Source organism: Cucurbita moschata, unplaced genomic scaffold, assembly GCF_002738365.1.
Source record: "Cucurbita moschata cultivar Rifu unplaced genomic scaffold, Cmos_1.0 Cmo_Scf00032, whole genome shotgun sequence".
NCBI lineage: Eukaryota > Viridiplantae > Streptophyta > Magnoliopsida > Cucurbitales > Cucurbitaceae > Cucurbita > Cucurbita moschata.
Window position 1 is genome coordinate 1,643,615 of NW_019268548.1, and position 22,880 is coordinate 1,666,494.

The following is a 22,880-nucleotide window of genomic DNA, read 5'->3' on the forward strand; positions in this document are numbered from 1 at the left end:
AAAAAAAAAAAAAAAAAAAAAAAAAAAAAAAAAAAAAAAAAAAAAAACAAGGGTCGTGCTGTAAAGTATATAAAATAATATGAAATCAATTTTAAAATCTAAATTCAACATGTGAGCTCAAATTCAAAATTCACAAGGGGGACAGAAATAAAATTAAAAAAGGAAAAACATTTTTATTATTACAATTTTATGAAAAGATGATTTGATATTATTTTATTTTATTTTTTCATCCAAAATGGAAATTTTAGGCTTCCTCAATTTCTTTAAAATATTTTATCCATTATTTATATATTATTTATATTTCGTAATGAATATTCAGAATGACCAAAATGTCTCTAACATTTCACGACAACTAATTATTACATGTCATGTCACAAATATATATTTTTTAAATTATTTGGTACATGATTTAGGCTTGACTATAGTCAGTCTTAAGAGAAATTCGAGTCCTATTGTGACTCTTTTTTATTTCATCCGACATTTTTTTTTCAAAATTTGACTTTATTTTTAAATTATATTGTAATGCACTACAACTATTGGTAGGAGATATGATTATCGGCTTTATTTTAAAAAAAATAACAAACAAAAAAATATAATAGTTATCAAATTGGGTTTTCAAACTTTTTAAAATTCAAGGTTTTATTAAATATGAATTAAAATTTTATTATACCTGAAATTAATTAATTTTAACTAATTTATGTCACAAAATTTTAAAAAAATCAAACTTTTAATCTTTCAATCGAGAATACAATGGTTTCTGTTAAAAAGTAAATGGGGTCATCTAAATTGGCCCATTCCTTCAAAAAGTTTTTCATAATTTTTTTTTTTGTGAGTTTTGATTTTTTTAAATAAAATATTAAATATGAAAATTTTACAAAATAATAATAATAATAATAATAAAGAAGATTTTAATTTTAATGATTAGATTAATAACTTATATATTTAACTTTTAAAATTAATAAAATAAAGTGAATATATATAGTTAATTCGTTTTATTTTCTATTAATAACTTATATAAAATTTCTAATATTATATTGTCATAAAAATTATTTTAGGAATTACTCGAGACTTATAAAATAAAATAATAAATAAATAATAATAAAATTTCCAAGGTTTATTATATCTACGATCATCGAAGCAAAATTGGAACGAATTATTCGTAATGTAATTAATCTCACACATTTTGCGATTGCGATCGTCTTTCTTTCTACGCGCACGAAGTTTCAGCGATGGTTTCGAGCGCAGGCTTCCACGATCTCTGTTTCGACATCAATCTCTGCACCGGTTTCGAACTTCGATTCTCTCGATCGCCGTCCGCCGATTTCAATCGATTCACATCCGACAGAGAAATACAGAGATCAGTGATCAAAACAGGGAAGATCCTTCCAAATCCACTCGAATTTCCATGTTTCAGAGCCTTTGTAGCGGTGTACGTCAGAGATCTCATTTCTTCGATCGTTAGCACGGAGTAGAGGAGATCCATCGGAAGTAGAAAGTACAATCGCCGGCACTCGAGATCTTCGTCTGGCAAAAGGCCTTGAATCCGGTGGCCGACGCTGAGATCAGCGGAATCGCAGAGGAATTTGCCGGAATGCTCGATCATTAGTTCCGCGGCCTGCACTGGCTTCCTGTAGCTCTGCAATTTTCCGTCTAAGGATAAGACCTTCGCGGCGCCATTGGAGGCCATTGAAGGCGCACAAGACGCAGAATTCCCCATAGAGAGAGCGTGTTGGAGAAAGTGGGAGTTGTGCCTATAATGGAATCTCTCTCGCCGCCGGTGCTTGAATTTATACATGAATACGACACACACAGAGAAAAAAAGGTGTGTTTTTTTAATTAAATTATAAAAGTAATATTTATTTATTTACAGAAAAAACAACATACAATTTGGATTTTTATTTTTATTTTTATTTTGCTTTTTAAAAAATTGTTGAATTTATTTTGTACATGAATATTAGTGAACAAAATAATAATATAACCAAAATATCACTTTATATTAGTTTAGCTATTAAAATAGGGCTCAAAATATAATACTCGTAAACTGTAACGACGAAAACAAAATTATTTATTTGATGTTATTATTATTTTTAAAGCTTTAAAATAAATATTCTGGTGCACCTAATTTGGCAGAATATTGCGATAAATTTGGTGCGGCGGAAGGGAGAGTGTCGGCAACAGAAATAATAAAATTCTTAATATATTTTTGGTATAAATTTTCATTTTGGATAAATATTTTTGCTACTTAACAAAAATAAAAAATAAAAAATACCCCAAATAAAATTTGATTAATCTATAAACTGGAGAGTCGTGTTTGTTTAACATGGTATCAGAGTCATGCTCTAAACTTAGTCGTTTCAATAGATTGGTAAATTCTCAAATGTCGAACAAAGAACTCCAAAAGAAAAGGAGTCGAGTCTCCTCGAAGGCATAGTAAAAAGATGACTAAGACTCTAAAAGAAAAAGAAGTCGAGCCTCGATTAAGGGGAAACGTACATGTTCGAGGGGAGGTGTTGGATGATGAAAGTCTTGGCTAATTTAGGGAATGATCATGGGTTTACAATCAAATAATACTATCTCCATTGGTACGAGGCCTTTGGGGAAGCCCAAAGCAAAATGCTTATACTCAAAGTGGACAATATCATACTATTGTGGAAAGTCGTGTTCATCTAATGTCTGTTAGTGAAGTGGGGTCTGAACTATTATAAATGGTATTAGAGCTAGACATTAGGGTGTGCTAGTGAGAACATTGGCCACCCTATAAGAGTGTGGAAACCTCTCCTTAACATACATTAAACACAGAACGGTGTATCAGTGAAGACGTAGGTGAGGATGTGTGGAAACCTCTCATTAACAGACTCAGACCAAGGAAGTCCAAAAATAATTGTGTGGTGGTAATAAGGACAGAGGGCCGAAACTAATGATTGATAATGGCAAAATTTGATTCGATTTACTTTGGCATGCCACGAATTTATGTATATTTATTAATTGGGGCCATACTCACACCACCACAAACAAACAGCTGCCTTTAAACAAAAAGTCCTTTGCTCCACCCTGGCTTTCAAACCTGCTTTGGCTCCTTCTATTGTCTCCCACTCCAAATTTGCTAATTTTCTTGTTTCTTGCACGCTGTTCATAGCCAATGGTTTTATATCTGTGATAAGAAAATGGTGGGTTTCGAGCGATGAACTGACTGAATATCGGTTAATTAAAATAGTGGATGACTGTGGATGACTGTTACTCTCAACAGTAAAAATTATATATTTTATTTAAATAAAGAATAATATCTGTTGTTTTGAATGGAACATTGGTTTTCATTGTTACAACATGCATACTCGTAACTGTTTTCGCTCATATTTCGTATTCCACGTACACAAAAGTAAGCTGTTTTGCATTAAAAATAAAACGATCTGTTGTTCTGAATCTATTTCACTGTTACTAACGTGTATGCATTAAAAAAATAAATAAGGATTGTTTTTGCTTTAAGCGAATTGTATTAAAAAAAATAAATGATCAATGGTTGTAATTAAGTAAAATTAGATATAATTAAGTGGTTTAGTGTTAGATAAAATATTACGTGAACCACCCAATAATTGGAGTCCACCTAGCTGAGAAGGTGGCGGATTTTGGAAGATATGGGAGAATGGCCAACCCATATTTAAGCTAATTAATTATTAATTAAACATAACAAACCACGTAATCATACTTAGCTGGATGTGCGCTTTTTATCTAATTATTTTAATAAATAGAAGGATAAATTGGTCTTTTTATTATTTATTTATTTATCTTTTACCAGATGCCATAAAAATTTGTTAGAGAATTATTGAGAGTCAGTGAGGTCATTTGCAAAGTCACTAGAGTTTATCACAGTTAATAGTGGTTTTTTTTTTTTTTTTTTTTAACTATTTAACAAAATTTTTAATTTGTGGATTTTTTTAATTTGTAGATTTTATACTCTACCGGCTAAGGTGAGCCATGAACCCATCGTCCGTTGTATCCTCATAAACGGACTTCGGCCACTGCAGCTTCGAAGGTTCACATGCTTCCTATTCTTCCTCCTGCAACTGGTTTGATTGATTTTCTGAAATCTCTGTAATCTTAGCGATTTGAGCTGTTATTACTCTTCTACGGATACGGGATTAAGTTTTCCGGTTTCTGGTCATAAAACAGCCAATCGGTGCGGATATGTTTACGACACTGCTTCATCTCATCCTTGTCTCGTCTTCCATCACTTCGATTTTTTGATGCTCGAAACTGTTAGGTTTTCGTTAATTTACTGATTTTTGGAAGGTTTTCATGCGGGGAATGATGCAGGAATGGCTATTTTTACACATGGATGCTCCATTTCCAGATTTTTCTGTGAAAGGGAGGGGACCTTGTCTTTAGGCATTCCGGCTGCTTCAGCTTTGCCGCAGAGAGCGGGAGTTTACGGACATTTTGCGAGAGGTTAGTCAATTTTAGTCGTCTTTTAGTTGAAGATGTAATAGTTGCGGATTGTTTATGATGATATATTTAATTTTCATAGAACTAATAAGCTCTTGAAATCACGAAATGTTTAGTTTGCTTGTATTTTGCGTGGCATTAATTTGAATATTTCAGCTAAGTTGATTGTGTCGTGTGTCACAATCGCATTGGCAGAGTAGCAATTGTGAAGCACTTGTTCTAATCCGGGAACAAGCTAGCTATACTGAAGTTGGATTTTCCGGACAACCTCGACGTATAATTGAGTCTCAAGTCACGTTTGAAAGAAATGTAGAAAACGTGAGCGAGGAAGTGCGTTGGAAACAATTTAAAAGAAATAATGTTATATGCTAGCGAATAACCAACCACCATAGTTTTGATAGCATATAATCCGGATGGGAAGAATGGATAACTAGTCACATCCCTTCTAATACATTTTGGGGTATTTTAGCTCAGGCGGATATATGATTTTGGTGACGTACACCCTATATTGACATGAAAGCAACTAAAAGAGGTTTGGAACAAGCATGGACAATACGTCTTAAACAAGCATGATCGGGACACCCGACATGCAGCCACAAATAGCATGCCTTAGACAAGCATAATCGTTGAAACCGTGCACTATTCCTTCCGGGAAAGTTTGTTAAAAGCTCAAATTTTCTCTTCACTAGTTTTTTAGAAGGTTAGATTGTATGCCTCTGTTTCTTTGTCCCAACAATCATTACTTTCACCGTTCTTATTCTGGTTAAGGCTATAAAAGGCTAGAAAGATTACTGCCATATGTTGCTTTCTACCGATGCTTCTTCCCAAAATTGAATTCTTGGCCACTTCCAGCCTTAAAAATGATATGCGAACCAAGCAAATAACAATATCCTACCATTGGCTCTTTTATTAGACGAATAAAACCAGAACTGTTGCAAGGTTATTTCCAAGTTGATTGTGACCAGTTAAGTTGATTTGCCATAAGAGTTCATTCATTTATCATATGATTACTATATCTTCTTCTTCAGAGACAGGAACTAGTCGGCAGTTGTCAAAAAGGGAAGTTCTTGATTTCCCAAGGAAAGGATTCTTTGCCACAAGGAAAGTTGTCCTCACAGTCCCTAGGGACAGTAGCTCTTCAAACACAAGCAGCAGCAAGGACGATCCTACAAGTAAACCCGAGGCAAGGAAACTATCAGTCATGATTTATTTTTTCTCCATTCCAATGAATCTTCTATATATTGTCTGCCTCTTTAGTCGATGGTGAATGCAGTTATAGAAATGCTTATTGTGATTTTATCGGTCGGAGGGAGGAACGAAACAGTCCTTATAAGGACGTGGAAACCTCTTCCTAGCATATGCATTTATTCATGAGGCTGATGGCAATACGCAACGGGTCAAAGCAGACAATATCTGTTAGTGGTGGGCTTGGGCTATTATAAATGGTATCATAGCTAGACAACGGGCGGTGTGCTAGCGAGAGTGCTGGCCCCAAGGGAGATAGATTGTGAGATCTTACATTAGTTGGAGAGGGGAACGACACATTTCTTATAAGAGTGTGAAAATCTCTCAATAATATATGGGTTTAAAAACTGTGAGGCTGACGGCAAAACGTAACGGGCCAAAGTGAACAGTATCTGCTAGCGGTAGGCTTGGGCTGTTACAAATGGTATTAGAGCTAGATACCGGGCTGTGTGTCAATGAAGACATTGGGTCCCCAAGGAGGGTGGATTGTGAGATCCCACGTCGGTTGGAGAGAGGAACGAAGCATTCCTTATAAGGGGGTGGAAACCTCTCAATAATATATGTGTTTAAAAACTGTGAGGCTGACGGCAAAACTTAACGGGCCAAAGCGAATATCTGCTAACGGTGGGCTTGGGCTGTTACAAATGGTATCAGAGCTAGATATCGGACGGTGTGCCAATGAAGACGTTGGGCCCCCAAGGGGGGTGGATTGTGAGATCCCACGGCGGTTGGAGGGGGGAACGAAGCATTGCTTGTAAGGGTGTGGAAAACTCCCCCTAATAGACGTGTTTCAAAACCGTGAGGTTGACGGTGATACGTAACGAGCCAAAGTGGACAACATCCGCTAGCGGCGGGCTTAGAGCTGTTACAATTAATCTCTATTTGAAATGTTCGCATTAATCATGGAGGATTATCAGTAAAGACAAATAAGATCTGTTTCACTTTATTGTTTCTCCTGCAGCAAACACCTTTTGGCTACACGAGGAAGGATGTTTTATTAATTGGTTTGGGTGTCACAGTTCTTGGATTTGGACTGAAAAGTGGATTAGAGGTTAGATATGTCACTTTCCCTTTAATAACTGATTGTTCCTCCCGCAAGCAATCATTGGTTTCTGGCTATTTGTTCATACTACAAGCTGAGGAGAACGGGTTTTTATATTCATTTCCACAATTACCCTTCGCATTTTACCTTTTCTTCTGCAGTTTGCGGGGTATGATCCTATGCAAGCAGGTAACGTTGTTCAACTTGTTCTGGTTTTGGGTTTAACGCTTGGATGGATTTCCACGTACATGTTCAGAGTTTCAAGCAAGGATATGACATATGCTCAACAACTACGTGACTACGAAGACAAAGTCATGCAGGTAAGGGCCACTCTCTACTCGAAATCATAGTCATGTTTGAGAGTGATTTAAATCACGTTTGAAAAAAAGTGGAATGTTTTTTACCTTATCAACGTGCCTATCAATTTGATGTTTGTAGAAACGCCTTGAGAGCCTTACCGAAGCAGAGCTAATGACATTGCTTGAACAAGTCGACGAAGAAAAGAGCCAATCAACTAGTGGTAAATAGGTTAAACGAAATTTGTTGCCTTCGAGGAGGGTTGACTCCTTTTTTTTTTTGAGTCCTTTGTTTGACATTTGAGGACTTACCCGTCTATTGGCACGACTAAGTTTAGGGCGTAGCTCTGATACCATGTTAAACAAACACGACTCTCCACAATGGTATGATATTGTCCACTTTGAATATAAGCTCTCATGACTTTGATTTAGGCTCCCTCTAAAGGCCTCACACCAATGGAGAGAGTATTCTTTGATTATAAATCCATAAACATTTTCTAAATTAGCCGACGTTGGACTTTCATCGTCCATCAGTTCTAAGACAATAATTGACAAGACAATAGTTCTAAGACAATAATTGACAAGAAGCTTACTAGCAATTGATAAGAAGCATTATTTATTCTGAAAAATAACGGTTAATTTCAAACTACATATTTTTTTTTGAATTATTACGTCATAATTGGGGGCGAGAAATGTGGACACGCGGGATATACCGACAAAACCGAATTCCGACCCGACAAAGGATTGGATACGGCTTCTTAGCTTTACAGAACGACATGTCGTCGGAAAATACTAAATAATCGTAATAAACAAAATTGGGGGGAATCCCCGACTACCCCAAGGCTGAAAACCGCCAACTTTGCGCAGATTCTTCTCTCCACCGTTAAATTAGGGCTGGCGGGATTGCAGTTTGATTCAGTTTCGTATTTGGAAAATGGGGAGGAGAGGCAAGCAGAGGAAGTTCGAATTCGAGGACGACGAAGACGAACTTCAGGGTGTGAAACCCGGGGATTCGAATTCTGCCAAGTCGGTGAGCAGTGATGATGAGGCCAATGAAGATCTTAGCCTCAATGTTGTCGAGAAGGCTTTGCGATTGCGCGCTGGAATGTTGGTTATCGATGCAGGCAATAATAAGGATGGTAACTGTGAACAAGATGGTAATGGCGCTATTGTTGCCATTGGTGCTATTGAATTGTTTGCATCGTCGTTGGAGGATGCTGATGCCGAAGCCGGAACTAGCGGAGCCAGCGGCGATGGCATCACCGCTGCTTCTGAGGGGCGCGAACTGGAGAGTGAGAAGACAGTGAAGCAGAGGAAGACGAACGTTAAGAATCTGGGAACTGAAGAGAGCAATGTGAGTATTTTACTACTTTCGCTTTCATTTCTTGTTGATAGAAAGCAAAAATATAACTCTATTTTCAAAGTATAAACCATTTTATAATTCGAGCAAGATATTATAACCTTTCCTGTATCTGATGAAAAGATCATGGGGTATGTCTACTAGAGCTTTGTATTTCTCATTGTCTTGTTGTTTCCTTTCATTTTAGATGGTTGTCACAGAAGGAGAGAAGTTCGGAACGACTGGAATGATAGATCAAGGGGTTTCGGTGGAATCAAACTCTCCTGAGACAACTGATAATAACGTGTTCAGGAAGCTTCTCGTGAGTCCCTTTAACTGGTCTGAACTACCATTATGGAAAAATTAGTGTTTGTGGATGCATAGTGTTGTATCTCTCATATATTGTTCTACCAGCGTGGACCAAGATATTTTGATCCTCCAGACAGTTGGGGAACGTGCTATACTTGTGGCGAGGAAGGTCATAATGCAGTGAATTGCTCATCAGCTAAACGAAAGAGATCGTGTTTTGTCTGTGGAAGTGTGGAGCACAATGCAAGGAGTTGCTCGAAGGTTGGGAAGAAATATTTTTAATATCTTCGTCGTCTCTGAGTTTGCAATTCCTAATTCTAATCTAGAGACTATGTTGATTGGCTTTCCTATGTGAGTGGTTATTGACCCAATCTATTCCAATCGGCCTGAGTGTCGCACGATGATGGAGTGTTGCCTTTTAAAATGTTCTCTTGTTTCTTGCTCATTTGGATATATTGAAAATTGAAAGCCTACTCCTTACTATTCTCAGGCACGGGACTGCTATATTTGCAAGAAAGGTGGGCATCATGCAAAAGACTGTCCAGAGAAGCACATGGATGTTTCTTCAATCTTAAAATTATGTTTAAAATGTAGAGATTCTGGTCATGATATGTTTTCTTGTCAGAATCTTTATCCAGATGACGATCTTAAGGTCTTCTTCTCCTTCGTATTGTAGTGTACTTTCTTGGTTCTTTCCAGAAGTTATTTTGCACGCCGTATCATTTTTCTCGACTTGACTTGTAAAACATTTTTTTTTTCAGAATATACAATGCTACATTTGCAAGAAATTTGGTCATTTATGTTGCGTGGATTCCACCAGCGACACTACCATAGTTTCCTGCTATAAATGTGGGCAGACTGGACATACGGGTCTGGTAAGTCGTCTATGCAACCGACTGTATACAATGTTCACATGATACTCATATCACCTTTCATTTGAGACGTTCTCTTGTTTTGTTTTTGCCTTACTTTTATATGCAACTGTCTACTTGATTCGCTTTCACACCAGTTGGCAGTATCCATCCAAAAATCTGAGTTTTGCTGATTCTTGAGCATTGAAAAGTTTTAGATTCCTGGACTTATTTAACGACGGCGTATATTCTTATGCTGATCGAATAGTTGGGTTTGATGAGAGGCTAACATTTGTTTGTAATCATATTGTTCAATATTTAGTGAGTCAACTCGTGAGGAAGTAGGTGAGGATTAATAATGACGGGGTCTAAAATGTTGCTTTCACTTAGCACTGCTAGACGCCTCATTACTCATTAGGATACTTGAACCTTGTGGACAAGAGAGCTCGTTCCTTTAAGATTGAACTTCCTTGCTTCTAAGTTTATTGCACGTGGATGGTTAATTTTTTTTTGTCCTGTGTATCTGAATCTACAGTCATGCTCAAGATTACGCGGTGCTGTATCGCCCAGCACATGCTATAGATGTCGTGAAGAAGGGCATTTTGCCCGTGAGTGCACGAGTGCCACCAAGGTAGATAAAAGAGCTTGCAACTGGTTTGATTTATTAGCGAAAAATTAGGTGGAGAAGGTGTTCATTTTGTTATGTATTTACTTATATTTCCTGTCAAAATGTGATTCTAATCTTACACTTCATGGAGCTTGCTCAGGTCGGCAAGAGGAGTCGTCGGTTATCAAATCCGAAATCAATGTCGCAAATAGAAGAAACTAACCATATGGGGTCAAAATCTGCACCTCATGATCTTGCAAAGGCTCATAATAATGAGAAAAAGATAAGCCATGAAGATAAAACACTGACTAGCCTAGAAAGTCAGGAAGGGTCGCTGGGTATCAAATGATCCAGGTCCTGGTACCTTCTTCAATGGCACGTTCATGAGAAATGACTGGAATTCTCCTGTTACACCATCTCGGTGGGGCCACTATGCAAGCCTTCAGTCATTCACAGAGAGGCATGCATTACATCCAGCGACTCCAATGTCGTTATGACCTGTATGGCTCCTCGGAACGGATACTCGGCGTCGAGATTTGGTGGCTTTAGCAATGAAGGAAGGAGGAAAAACTACAGCTGGTGGTGGTAGAAAGTGTTACTTGATTTGAATGATTGGTAGCTGTTGGAAAACAGTACTGCTCAAAGATTTGTTCTTTTGGTTAGTGGTTCCAAAGCAGAGTCTGAGGTCATTGTAAGTTAACTGCTTCATTTGTGATCGTACCAAATTTAACTTTTCGTTTAGTTTACATGATTCCCTGTAGGAGGTTTCTTCATTTGCAGATTGTAGCATGCAATTTCAATGTCAAGAAGCTCATCCATTCTTCTCAATTTGAGCGCATTATCTCGTTCAAGAGATCAGAGATTTGCATACTCCAATCTACATCGTCATACTCCAATCTACATCGTGTTAGAACCAAAGCTTTATATGTATCGTCGATGTTTTTTAACTTGTGTCTGCCACTTGAAATGGAGAGAAATAAAAACTATGTTTTAATTCGTTACACGAGCCAGAAAAGACGTATTAAAACTTTTAGATATTTCCTTTATTGTAGCCGTCATCAATGGTATATTAATATAACATGTGACAACATAATAAAAAGCAGTTTCCATTTGAATACCATATTGGATCGGTTGGATTGATTGACTTACAAATTACATAACTACGATTAATTTTGTTTAGTTTAACTTCATATAAATGCGAGAAAATCGAATATCTAGCTAGTTACGTATTTATTTCACATATTTGAAAATGTATTTTTAAATTTAATATTGAAGAACTCCAAAAGATGTGCAAAATGGTACGATTACTTTGGTGTACGCTATAGTTCATCATCATGTTTCATTTCTATAAAGAGGCCTCTTCTTCTATATTTTATATTTGGATCATGTTTTGGTCTTGAGCCTTTTCTTTTACTCTCATCAAGCTCCTCATTTTTCATTAGGGCTTTTGATTATTTGATGCATTGGGCACTAAATGCTCTTTGGCAGATGGTAAAATTTCTTTCCACAAGCACTGCAATTTGCAAAGGTGAAGTTATCTGGAGGTCAAATCCTCTGTTCTAATCTCTCTTTCTCTCTCTTGTTCTTCTCTCTCTCCTCCATAGCTTTTTCTTCCGTGGTCTTGAAGTCATACTGATTGTATTTGTCATCTGGAAGTTTACTTATGACTCATAAGCATTCAAGTTAGTAGTAGCACCAGAGCTTTGTTGTTGCTGATCTTAGTGATTCGTCTCAATTGTCCCCTCTGTTCAATTCCATTGCCTTCATTGGTTTCTACCGTAATTATGAAAACCCTAATTTCCCCTTCCATTTTTCTGTCTCAATTTTGATCTTAATCAGCTGGGTTTTGTGCTGGGACAGCTCTTTGAACTTGTTTTCAGTAGCTTGATTGATTCTTCCGGTTTCTCTCTACACCCAGTTCTGCAAGAGCTTTTTCTACACAGCCTGATTATGGCTGTGCTCCCGTAGCTAAAGGATGCACCAGATTGTATTTGCGCGCAATGGAAACCTGCATTTCTGTAGGGTTTAGCTCGTATTCGAATTGTGTCAACTAGTGAAGAAACATGATTCCATGTTTTCTTGAATGGTTTTGAATACACCGTTTTTTCTTCGTAAGTTGCTTGTGCATTGCCATTTACGCAATGTCGGACGATATGCTGCTTCATTTCTCCTCCAATTCATCCAACCAATCGGACCAATCTTTGCCGGCCAAAATGGCCAGGCTCGAAGCTCGTATGGTCGGTAAGACCTCGTCCATCCAGCCGCCTGCTCAATCGCAGTCAACCAGGACCTCTGTCTCATCTGCTGTGACATTCGTCGCCTCTGAAAATTTGATCGAGCCCTCCACTTCGAGTGATTCTGATGACGGCGTAAGTTCCATTTAACATCCACGTGCAACTTGTATTCATTCTGCTTCGTTTTTGTATCTCGAGATTTGAGTTTCAGTTGGTTGTTGATATTGTTGCTAATTGAACACCCTGCTACTCTAATTTTTTCTATTGGAATTGACTGAAATTTGGCGTGAGAAACGAGAATGCAAAACTCACAACTAGGATGATGTACATTTTCCGTATTACTTTTTGTGCATGATCTTTGATTTTCGTGTGGTACTCTGTTATTGAAAGGTTGACATCGATAACTTTGGATTAAAACAAGCGAGATGTATTTGTCTTAGAATATCATTTTGATGTTCTTGGCTGACCTATTAACTCGAACGTTCTCATTTAGGATCTATATCCATTTATTTTTTTTTTTTTTGAAAACCAAGATTCATGTTTGCACTGCAAGTATGACAACTTCAAAAGTTTAAGAAGTGACTGCCTTCTTGGAAAAGAAAATAATTTATTTTAAAGGAGGGAGATTTCACTCTTATTCAGGCAGTTTCAATCAAGATTCCTAGTTTTTACTCGTCTTTGTTTAGGATCTTGGACATCGTATTTAAGAATATTGACAGGAACTATATGCCACTACACAATGGAACTATATGCTTATTGCTTGCTGAAAAACTCTTCATTGTTTGAACATTTAATTAATTGAGTTGTCAGTTCCATTACAGGATCATGCAATTTTTTTTCCTTTTGAAAGACTCTTCATGTTTACTTATTGCCTGTTGGCTTACATTTTTCGAACACTTTCCTTCTCTTAGGTGGGGGATATCTAATTCTCGGTCGGTTTTTTTCATCTTAATTTTTCTGCGTTGTTTCTGGAACTCTTAGAGATTATCTATTCTGGATCTGATGATATTGTATTTTATGTGTTGTATGTTAGACTGGGGATGGATTCCTCATCCAAGCCAACACTCAGAAGCGCCAGAAACTTCAAGAGGCCAATGATTCAACCCTTCCTGAGCGTGTTGAGGTAGTTCTTATTATTTTGGTTATGGTTTGGATATTGCTATTGTTTAAATATGATAGACAATCATAAACCCTAATTTCAGAGTATAACTTTAATTGATCATAAATGTTCTATTTTTCAATGGAATGTTCATGCCTATGAAAAAAAAATTTCTGTTTTCAAATTACTGCACCAAACCTTGTTGTCTTGTTTCTTGAGCGCATAACTGACTGATTTTCCTTCTCCATCTTGTTTTTTTTTTCTTCATTTTCTTTTTGGTTTTCTGAGTTGTGCCGACTTGCAAGTTGTATCACCATGAAATTTCATTTCTCTTTGGAAATTTACTTTTTTAAAATAATAATAACAACCACAACAACACTTTAAAAGGCATTTCAGGCAGTGGATGATGGGAAGAAAAACCTGGTGGAAGCCATAGAGACCAAAAAGAATATGGATGTAAATAGGAAAAAGCAAGCTAGAGGAAGGGGACAATCCCTCTCGAATAGAGGTCGTGGGTCAAGAATTAATGATCAGATGAAATCACAAGTTTCTCTCTCAACAATTCCACCTACGATTGGTCAACATGACAGTGTATACCTTAAGGTATGTCCTGATTAATCAATATGCTTTAACAGAACAATTTTGTGTTATTTAATTCTTTATGATGGATTGACCATGCAGTTGAGTTATTTATTTGGTTGAAAGATGGTCTCCAAGATCTCTCTTCCACACATCTATATATAAATATATAGTTTATTTATTTATATATTTATGTAATTTTCTCATTTCAATGAGATATTAGCCTTAGCCAATTGGAGAGCTTCTTTTTTAACTCCTTGTATTTTTGGGCATCTTGCCCCTTTCTGTATGTTTCATTGGTCAATCAAAATGCTACCCTTTGTATAATTTTGGTGAAGACTCATTCAGGTTTTGGGAATAGATGATGTTTGCGATACTGTCATCCTGGTTCCCACACATTTTTAGGTGTCCTATTGGGAGTATAAAGGTTCTTTGTATTAGTTCAGTAAGTGATGTTATGTGCCTTTCCTATGAAGCTAGACATCTTCTCCATCGTGCTTAGATTCCTTTAAAAGGGAGAATGGGCGAGGATGTGTGATTAGACAATGGATATCCCTATCATGGGAGAGGAAGTCATTTTAATTTCTTCCACTCAGACTCAGTTGTCATCCGCAGTAATCAAACTAGACACGGATGTTTGTACTACAAATTCGCATGTAAAGGTATTGTAGCCTGATTGGAGGAGGAAAAAGCTCTAACTCAAGATGATGACGAGGAAGCCGTGGGTTGTCGCAAGAACAATACAGCTTATGAGTTGATTTTAGAGATGGTAGTAGAGAGAATATGTTTCATCTTTCCTAGTAAAACCGTCAAGTCAACCTCTGATCTTTCCTTACCCAATACCCATACAAGATTGCATGGGTTGGAAAAGGAGATTTACCCCTTTTCATGAGACGTTCCATTATGTTTTGAAAAGTTCTAGACTGATGAAGTCTTTTCCTATATGCCATAGTGTAGGGATATTTGGGTTGGTTCAACGTCAATTTTTCAAAGCCAACTTAAGAAGCAGCTGACCTTTTAATGAATTGACTGCTTGAAACTAGCAAAACCAATCAAAATTGACCAATGTTCTATTTTTAAAAGAAGTTGCCCCATAATGGCGGGTGCTAGAAAGTATGAATTTCTCAATTTGCAGCTATAAAATTTCTTAGGCAAGAAAGGCCATAAGACTAAGCATGGGCCCTCGTATAGAATCCTCACTTTCTACCTGAAAGAATGATGATACCTCAGCCATTGATAAAATTATTCTAATGCAATTCTCTTAATTTATTGGCCAACCTTTTAAGTCCTGTTCTCTATCAAGGGAAAAAAAAAAAACATTGGTTTATTAATGATCAATCTCTGGTTTTGCAGGATGGGATGTGTAAAGACCAGCTTCGGGTAGATAATCGCTCTCCATTGGAGGTATGGCTTTTTTTATATTGCATGGAAGCATTCTCCAATAGGGATAAGCCAACATAATTTTTGTTTTTGGATAAAAATATATGCTTATGTTGAATCCCCTGTGGAGTATGCATCTGAAAGAGCGCAAAAGAGAATTCATATGCCCACCATGTTAGTGGATGATCTGCAACCTTCGAAATAAGATTAAACGTGCTTTCTCAACTTACAATTTGTTGACTTGTGAAGTGTTGTTTTGTTTGTAATGAATAGTATCTCCTGTTTGTTGCATGGAAAGTTTTTATTATGCAAAATATCTTGTCTTCGTGCCACAACTTTTTGACATATCAAATTTGTTTTCCTTGTTGGATTAAATAGGAAGAGTTGGTTTCTTTACGGGCAAAAGTTGCTTCATTGGAGGAGAACTTGCGAAAATCACGTCAGGAGTCTTCGGAATATCAAAATCTTTACCATGAATTAGAAAAGGTACATAGATCATGCCCAGGATAGTAAAATACCTATTTGCATAGAATACATTTTCCTTGTTGTCTTTGCCCATGCATATGATGGTATTCTACAATGTTTTTCTTTTTTGGAGTATTCTAAAATTGTCACCAAGTTTGTTCCTCAAGCGAGACATTTTTAAAATTCTGTCTTCTATTTATTAATTTTACCTTTTACCTTTTCTCTTTGGTCATGAACTATGCAGGAGTTGAAGGAGATCAAAGAGTACGAACAGCAGATGAAGCCTAAGGTTTGTTATCTCAAGGAACTAATCCTTTTCCTGCGAGGAGAATTTTTTTTTTCAAAATTTCAACCGTGTGTAAAATCCTGTTTAGTACCGCTAATGAGTCTATGATCTCCGCCACTAGTAACTTTATGCCGCCCCACTCTCTCAGTCATTGCTTTCCTTTCTTGCCCAATTTATATGTGGCCTACAACCTGGACTTACTTTATGATTGCCATTTGCTGATCATCAAGGTTGTTTACTATGGAGGGTGGTTATTATCTTATTTGTTCTCCTTTTGATCTTTATGAAGAGCTAAATGGAACTTGCTTTCATTAAAACCTTCATTGTCCTAGTGTGGTAGGCTTAAAATGCCATCGTCAAGAATCTCTTATTCTTAGACACAATTCAAGAATTTCTTTTCATAGACAGTTTTGCCGTTGGAATTAACTGTTTCATCCTTCTTGTGGGTTTTATTGACATTACAGAGAACGAAGGTACTATCCGATTTGCTGATATCTGTTTCAAAGGCTGAGAGGCAGGAAGCAAGGATGAAAGTCCGACAAGACTCCTTGAGACTAGGCAATGTGGGTGTAATCAGGTTAGTTTTTTCATTATCTAATTGTCATAGGTTATTGTCTCATTATCTTTTGCTCTTGCTTAGTGGGGGATAATATAATATGCAAGCAAAAGAGAGATGAGCATACCAAGTCAGGATTTATACCCTCTCTTCTTCACCCCACTTTAACAATTATGTTCCAATTTCTGCCATCTGAATAGGCCATGCTAATGGATGAAATTTGTGAGACTTATGCTATGGGATGGAATTTTGTCTGCGAAAAATTCCATCTCAACCTCCAACAGATAAAGCTTCTTAGTGCCATCTTCTTTTGATTAACAATGAAAGTTATTTCATGGAATATTCGTGATCTAGGGGATAAATCTAAATGTGCAGTATTGAAAAATTCATACAGAATCAATGCCCCGATCTGGTTTTAATTCACGAAACAATAAGCACTTCTTGATGGTGGTCTCGGTATTGGTGGCTTGAAAAACAAAAATGTGGCTCTTTTGGCTAAATGGGGATGGAGATATGTATGAACCAAAATCCTTTTAGCGTAAAGTGGTGCAAAATAATAAGGCGAATAGTCTTCACCAATGGCATACTCTCGGAAATTTGCTTGGTGATGGCAGAAGAATTTCATTTTGGCTAGATTTGGACTATCATATTCCGTAGACTGCTTAAGAATGATGAGGTTGTAGATTTTCAACAGCTTTTAGTGAAGCCTAGCCGAAAAAAAAGATGGCTGCATTGTCAGATTCTAGAAGATGGTCTCTTGATCCTTGGGGTTTGTTTTCTGTGAAATTGCTTTCTAAGCATTTTGCTGCACCATCACCTATTGTTAAGGAATTTCATTCAGCTTTACGGAAGTATAAAAGTCCCAAACATATCAATGGATCGTTGAATTGTTTTGAGGCTCTTCAAACGAAGCTTCCTTCTTACTATTATGTCCCATCAATCTGCCCTCTCTGTATGTCAGACTTGGATGCTATGCAGCTTTTCTTTTTTGTTTCTCTTCTCAAGTCAATGCTGGTGGACATTCTTATCAATCTTTAATGTTCAGTGGGTATTCTTCAATTTCTTTAAGGAGAACATTGTCCATTATGGTTTGAAAGAAATCAAAGGATTTTCCACAACAAGTCACTTTCTTGGGTTAATCGTTTTGGTGTGTCATGCCTCAATGCCTCTTCATGGTGCTCTCTTTCCATACACTTCGCCAGCATTCAATCTAGGATTGCATCTTAATTGGAATGCTTTTATATTTCCTTTATAATATCGCATGTATTATTTTTCTGCTTTTTCTTTACTTCCTCCTATGGGGCACTTGTACTTTTTAGCATTAGTTTCCTTTTCATTCTTTAAGTGAAAATTTGCGTTTCCTTTTTAAAAATAAAATTGGACTTGTCGGTCAAATTATTGGCTTCTTGCAACCACGTTCCCTTTTAAACTTTATTTCAAGGAAACAACTGATTGCACTCTTGTCTGGATGTCAGAGCTGGGACAGTCATATCTGAAACATGGGAGGAAGGACAAGCATTGAAAGATCTAAATGCCCATCTTGTACGTCATCTTTATACTTTTGTTAACAATTTAATTTTTAGGAAAAGAATAAAATTATTAAATTTTTTTCAATCTTGAATCGAACATACAAGCAATTAAGAAACACTATTTCAAATATAAATAATAAATATAAACACCTAATAGTGAGATAATATTACAAAAGTATAAAGAAAATCCAATATAACTATATTCAAAAATTTGGATCTGTTTTCAAATAAACAATAGGCCTTTCTTTTTCTCACGTACTAGTTCATGTATTGTTCGTTTTAGTTTTCTCGACATGGAGTTATTCTTATTAGCTGTACGTTTAGTTCATTTGTTTATTGCAAATAAGCTTCCTATTTCGCAGAAACAATTACTAGAGACCAAGGAGGCTATTGAACGGCAGCGCAAGTCCTTGAAGAAAAGACAGCTGGGTAAGTTCCTTCGAATAATGTGAATCTTATTTATCCTATGTGCATCAAAAGATCAATGTTTGTTCTGAACATTCTCAAGTTTTAAATGGTACATTTTCTTTTGGCACTTAAGAGACCTCTTTCTTTTTCACCTTCCATCCTCTTGTATTCTGACATAAAGCAAAGGAAACGCTTTCTTGCTTTAGGGTTTTTTGAAATTTAAGATATGAATAATTCAGCCATTTTGAAATGACTGTTCCTTTTTAAAGACAAAGGTGATGGGGCCGATGCCGAACCAGGAGCCCAAGAAGAGGACAGTTTCATTCAGGATGAGATCTACAAATCCCGTTTGGCAAGCATCAAGCGTGTTAGTTCCTTTGTCATGTCTTGTTGTTTCTTTAATTGTTAAAACATTTATAATTCTACTTTTAGATTTTGCATAGATGACAGATCATCTTATCAGAAATTATGAATTCTGTAGGAAGAGGAAACTGTTCTTCGTGAAAGGGACAGATACGAAATTGATAAAGGAAGGCTTATACGTGAAATGAAGCGGATACGAGATGAGGATGGTTCTCGTTTCAACAATTTTCAGATTCTAAATCACAGATACGCCCTTTTAAACCTTCTTGGGAAAGGAGGATTCAGTGAGGTTTACAAGGTCAGAATTTTGTGTTGTATCATTATTTCCTGGTACTTGGTCCAAAAAATTGTCTGAGACTTGAATTGCTCGGCAGAAAACTAGTCAATCTTTGCCTTCATTTGGCAACTGTAAAGATATACCTTTTTGCAGTGATTTTGAAGTAAGAAATTTCCAGCAGGCTTATGACTTGGTAGAACATAGATACGTCGCTTGTAAGCTGCATGGGTTGAATGCTCAGTGGAGTGAAGAGAAGAAGCAAAGTTACATAAGGCATGCAATTAGGGAGTACAATATCCACAAAACATTGGTGCATAATCACATCGTTCGGCTCTGGGACATTTTCGAGATTGATCATAATACATTCTGTACAGTCTTAGAATATTGCAGCGGTATATCTCTGTCTTACCATTGTATATTTCTGTAGTGATTTCATCTTGTGTGAGGAAGCCATTAAAGTATTTTGCATTATCAGTCTCACAATTTTTTTCTCCAGGGAAGGATCTTGATGCTGTTCTCAAGTCAACACCAATATTGCCCGAGAAAGAAGCCAGGATTATCATAGTTCAGATATTTCATGGCCTTGTTTACTTGAACAAAAGGACACAAAAAATTATCCATTATGACCTGAAACCGGGTAACGTTCTATTTGATGAACTAGGTGTTGCAAAAGTGACAGATTTTGGTCTCAGTAAAATAGTTGAGGATGATGTTGGATCACAGGGTATGGAACTTACATCGCAGGGTGCTGGAACATATTGGTAAATGCCTAACTTTACTGTATGCTTTCTGGATTTTGATACGTTTTAACATTTATTTTACGGAGAGTACGAGTTTCCTGCCTATCGACGCCCCAATGCATACCTACTCTGCATATTGCAAGTCGTTAATTTCTATTGGCATCTGTAGGTATTTACCTCCTGAATGCTTTGAGCTCAACAAGACACCCTTAATATCATCCAAGGTTCGTTATTCGATAGTGTACTTTCCCTCTGCATTCTTGTTTATATTGTTATATTGTCGCGGTCATTCCTATTCCTATCTAAGTAAACATTCAATTTTTGAGTGATTTTGGATGAAACCAAAAGACGTACAAAATAGGGTGACTGGTGAGGGAAGTTAAGATAATTATTCCCCACTCGTCGCTCACCAAGCTTTCAGATATATCTCTTGCTGGTTTGAATCAAGAAGAATTTTTTGTTACAAATAATCTATACAAAGACCTTCATCCAGAAGCTAGAAAAAAGGCAAAAAAAAAAAAAAACTACCTCGAGAGTCGTATATCTCATTCTGATTTGTTCGGATAAGTGTACATAGTGTATGTACTTTCTTTTCTAATTTCGAGTCTTCTATAACGTGCCACTTCAGGTCGATGTCTGGTCAGCGGGTGTGCTACTATATCAAATTCTCTTTGGCAGACGTCCATTTGGACATGATCAGACACAAGAAAGAATACTTCGTGAAGACACAATTATAAAAGCTCGTAAAGTCGAGTTCCCTACTCGACCAGCTGTCTCAAACGAGGCGAAGGTGAGCTATAGTCTGGTTGGAGTTCATTCAATTCCCTTCGATATAATGTAATTTCTTTGTGCCTAATAACACAATCGTTCATGATATACCTTGGCAATCCATTTTGAAAGGTCAACAACGCCTCCTACATATTGTTGAGATTCATAGCATCATTCAAACAATGGCTTCTATATTAATGATGCAGGATTTTATACGACGATGTTTGACATATAACCAAGCGGAGAGACCCGACGTATTGACGATTGCTCAAGATTCATACCTAACGTACTCGAAGAAGTAATCATCCCATGACAAAAGTATGGCTCTTGGAGATCCACATTACAGGAATTTAACAAGTTCTATCTTTCTACTGCAAGCCAAGAAAGTTGAGTAACTCGTGGAAGTTGTAAACACAGAAAAGGTTGATCGCGAGGGGTCCTATTTGAGTGACTTCAGTTGTCCTATCTCCAAATAATGGGGGAGGTTTGTTAAGTTCGTAGCTTGGAAAGTTGCCCTTTGTGGTTTATTGTTACGAAAATGGGAGGAAATGAGGGAAGTTTTGCTTTTATTTTGTTTGCCCATTTTTGTCCCATCCGGAAAATGATTGATTTTGTGGTATGAAAAATATTTCGACTTAACTGAAAATGCTTGCTTGTATGCGTTGTCTAGCTGTACGAAATTCCTGAAGTCGAAGGGATAGGTGGAACAAGAGGGGATGGAAGAACTACTGAAAGTCATCCATAAGATTGAATACCTTTTTTACTATACGGAAGGGCGAAATGGATCAGCAATCAGAGGGTTTCAGTTCATAAGGTATTATTTTACAAAATATTGAATACCTTTTTGGCTATACGGAAGGGCGGAATGGATCATCAATCAGAGGGTTTCAGTTCATAAGGTATTATTTTACAAAAACCGCATTTCTACCAAAGTTTCATGTAATAACTTACATGGTAGGGACTCTATAATGATAGATGGTAACATTTTCACCTTATTACTTAAGATTTACAAACAATTAATTAGTAACGATTTAAGTAAAATGTACCCTTAATCATAGTAATTAAAATGTTAAAATTTAAATTATTTTCTGTACTAAATAAATAAATAAAGTGAATTTTAAAAACCAAGAAAATGAAATATTTTAATGAAAGTTGTGAAAGTAGGCTACCACGCAAAGCATATGAAGAAAATGGGGTTCCAGATGAAAAAGGACGTTACATTGCATGCATTACTATACGTACGGCTTGTCGGCCACGCAGCTTTGTCTCCTAACGGCTACCAAATTTGAATGCCTTGAACTTATTCTTCTTTATCTACTTTTTTATGATCTCTAGACTTGTCTCGATAATATAAATGATTTGAAGACGTCATTTTCATTTTTAGTGGTGTCTTTTTTTAGTCTTAAAAGTTTCAACAAAATTGTGAAATCTCTCCTCGGCTAGGAAGGAGAACGAAATATTTTTTATACGGGCGTAATAAAAATTTTCCTTTTTACAAACTTTGAAGGAAAACCCAAAAAGAAGAGCCCAAAGAGAACAATATCGGCTAGCAGTAGACTTGAGTTGTTACAAATAGTATTAAAGATAGCACGGGACGATGTGCTAGTGGGGAAGTTGAGCCTCGAAGAGAGGTGGACATGAGGCGGTGTGTCAGCAAGGCCAATGGGGTCCCAAAGGGAAGTAGATTGTGATATCTCACATCGGTTGAGGAGGATAACAAAACACTCTTTACAACAGTGTGGAAACCTAGTCGTGACTTTTGGTGGTCTTTCTTTTTGGCTGACTCATCTTCCTGGTCTATTGATCAGAAACATCCCGCAGCGCCACGCCAGTTTAGATTTCGATTCTCAGGACGAAGGCTCTCCTTATCCCCCTCCTTTTTCTTTCCTCCCTTGCAGTGTGTGGGCCACACTTCTTCGAGGCCTTATAGGGTTCCTTCACTTACTAGTGTGAGCCCCCCCCCCCGCTCACGCTCTTCACCAAAACACACCATAGGTTAGTCCAACAATCAATAAGCTCCTCGCCGCCGCGTGCACATTAACAAAAAAAAAAAAAAAAAAAAAAAAA

At 36.9% G+C, this 22,880-nt stretch overlaps 4 protein-coding genes across 6 annotated transcripts; 3 read left to right on the forward strand and 1 right to left on the reverse strand.

The window, feature by feature from the left end:
• Nucleotides 1-1,072: 1,072 nt before the first annotated feature.
• On the reverse strand, nt 1,073-1,773 carry LOC111429917. The gene has a single exon (XM_023065993.1). It carries the CDS (start codon nt 1,715-1,717, stop codon nt 1,208-1,210), a length of 510 nt encoding a protein of 169 aa, XP_022921761.1. The 5' UTR covers nt 1,718-1,773; the 3' UTR covers nt 1,073-1,207.
• Nucleotides 1,774-4,005: 2,232 nt separating this feature from the next.
• LOC111430086 lies at nt 4,006-7,434 on the forward strand. The gene is made up of 6 exons (XM_023066231.1): nt 4,006-4,030; nt 4,312-4,443; nt 5,469-5,623; nt 6,647-6,736; nt 6,889-7,047; nt 7,166-7,434. Exons 2-6 carry the CDS (start codon nt 4,314-4,316, stop codon nt 7,253-7,255), a joined length of 624 nt encoding a protein of 207 aa, XP_022921999.1. The 5' UTR covers nt 4,006-4,030; nt 4,312-4,313; the 3' UTR covers nt 7,256-7,434.
• A 177-nt stretch (nt 7,435-7,611) lies between these two features.
• LOC111430085 (zinc finger CCHC domain-containing protein 7-like) lies at nt 7,612-11,136 on the forward strand. The gene is given in 8 exon segments (XM_023066230.1): nt 7,612-8,377; nt 8,571-8,684; nt 8,777-8,932; nt 9,162-9,323; nt 9,433-9,546; nt 10,058-10,153; nt 10,290-10,454; nt 10,456-11,136. Coding segments are annotated over 8 exon segments (1,398 nt in total). The 5' UTR covers nt 7,612-7,957; the 3' UTR covers nt 10,627-11,136.
• Nucleotides 11,137-11,500: 364 nt separating this feature from the next.
• LOC111429782 (serine/threonine-protein kinase TOUSLED-like) lies at nt 11,501-21,468 on the forward strand. 3 transcript variants are annotated; one of them, XM_023065789.1, is made up of 16 exons: nt 11,501-12,498; nt 13,397-13,486; nt 13,850-14,065; nt 15,395-15,445; nt 15,800-15,907; nt 16,131-16,175; nt 16,637-16,749; nt 18,204-18,270; nt 18,620-18,686; nt 18,935-19,032; nt 19,147-19,326; nt 19,484-19,697; nt 19,802-19,942; nt 20,029-20,066; nt 20,215-20,269; nt 20,674-20,828. In XM_023065789.1, the coding sequence occupies exons 1-15, from the start codon at nt 12,271-12,273 to the stop codon at nt 20,227-20,229; spliced, it is 1,671 nt and encodes a 556-aa protein (XP_022921557.1). In that variant the 5' UTR covers nt 11,501-12,270; the 3' UTR covers nt 20,230-20,269; nt 20,674-20,828. The 3 variants fall into 3 exon arrangements, with proteins under 3 accessions (XP_022921557.1, XP_022921555.1, XP_022921556.1); XM_023065787.1 differs by adding an exon at nt 21,020-21,468 and having other exon boundaries at nt 11,503-12,498; nt 19,802-20,066; nt 20,674-20,835; XM_023065788.1 differs by adding an exon at nt 21,020-21,468 and having other exon boundaries at nt 11,504-12,498; nt 19,487-19,697; nt 19,802-20,066; nt 20,674-20,835.
• The last annotated feature ends 1,412 nt before the right edge of the window (nt 21,469-22,880 follow it).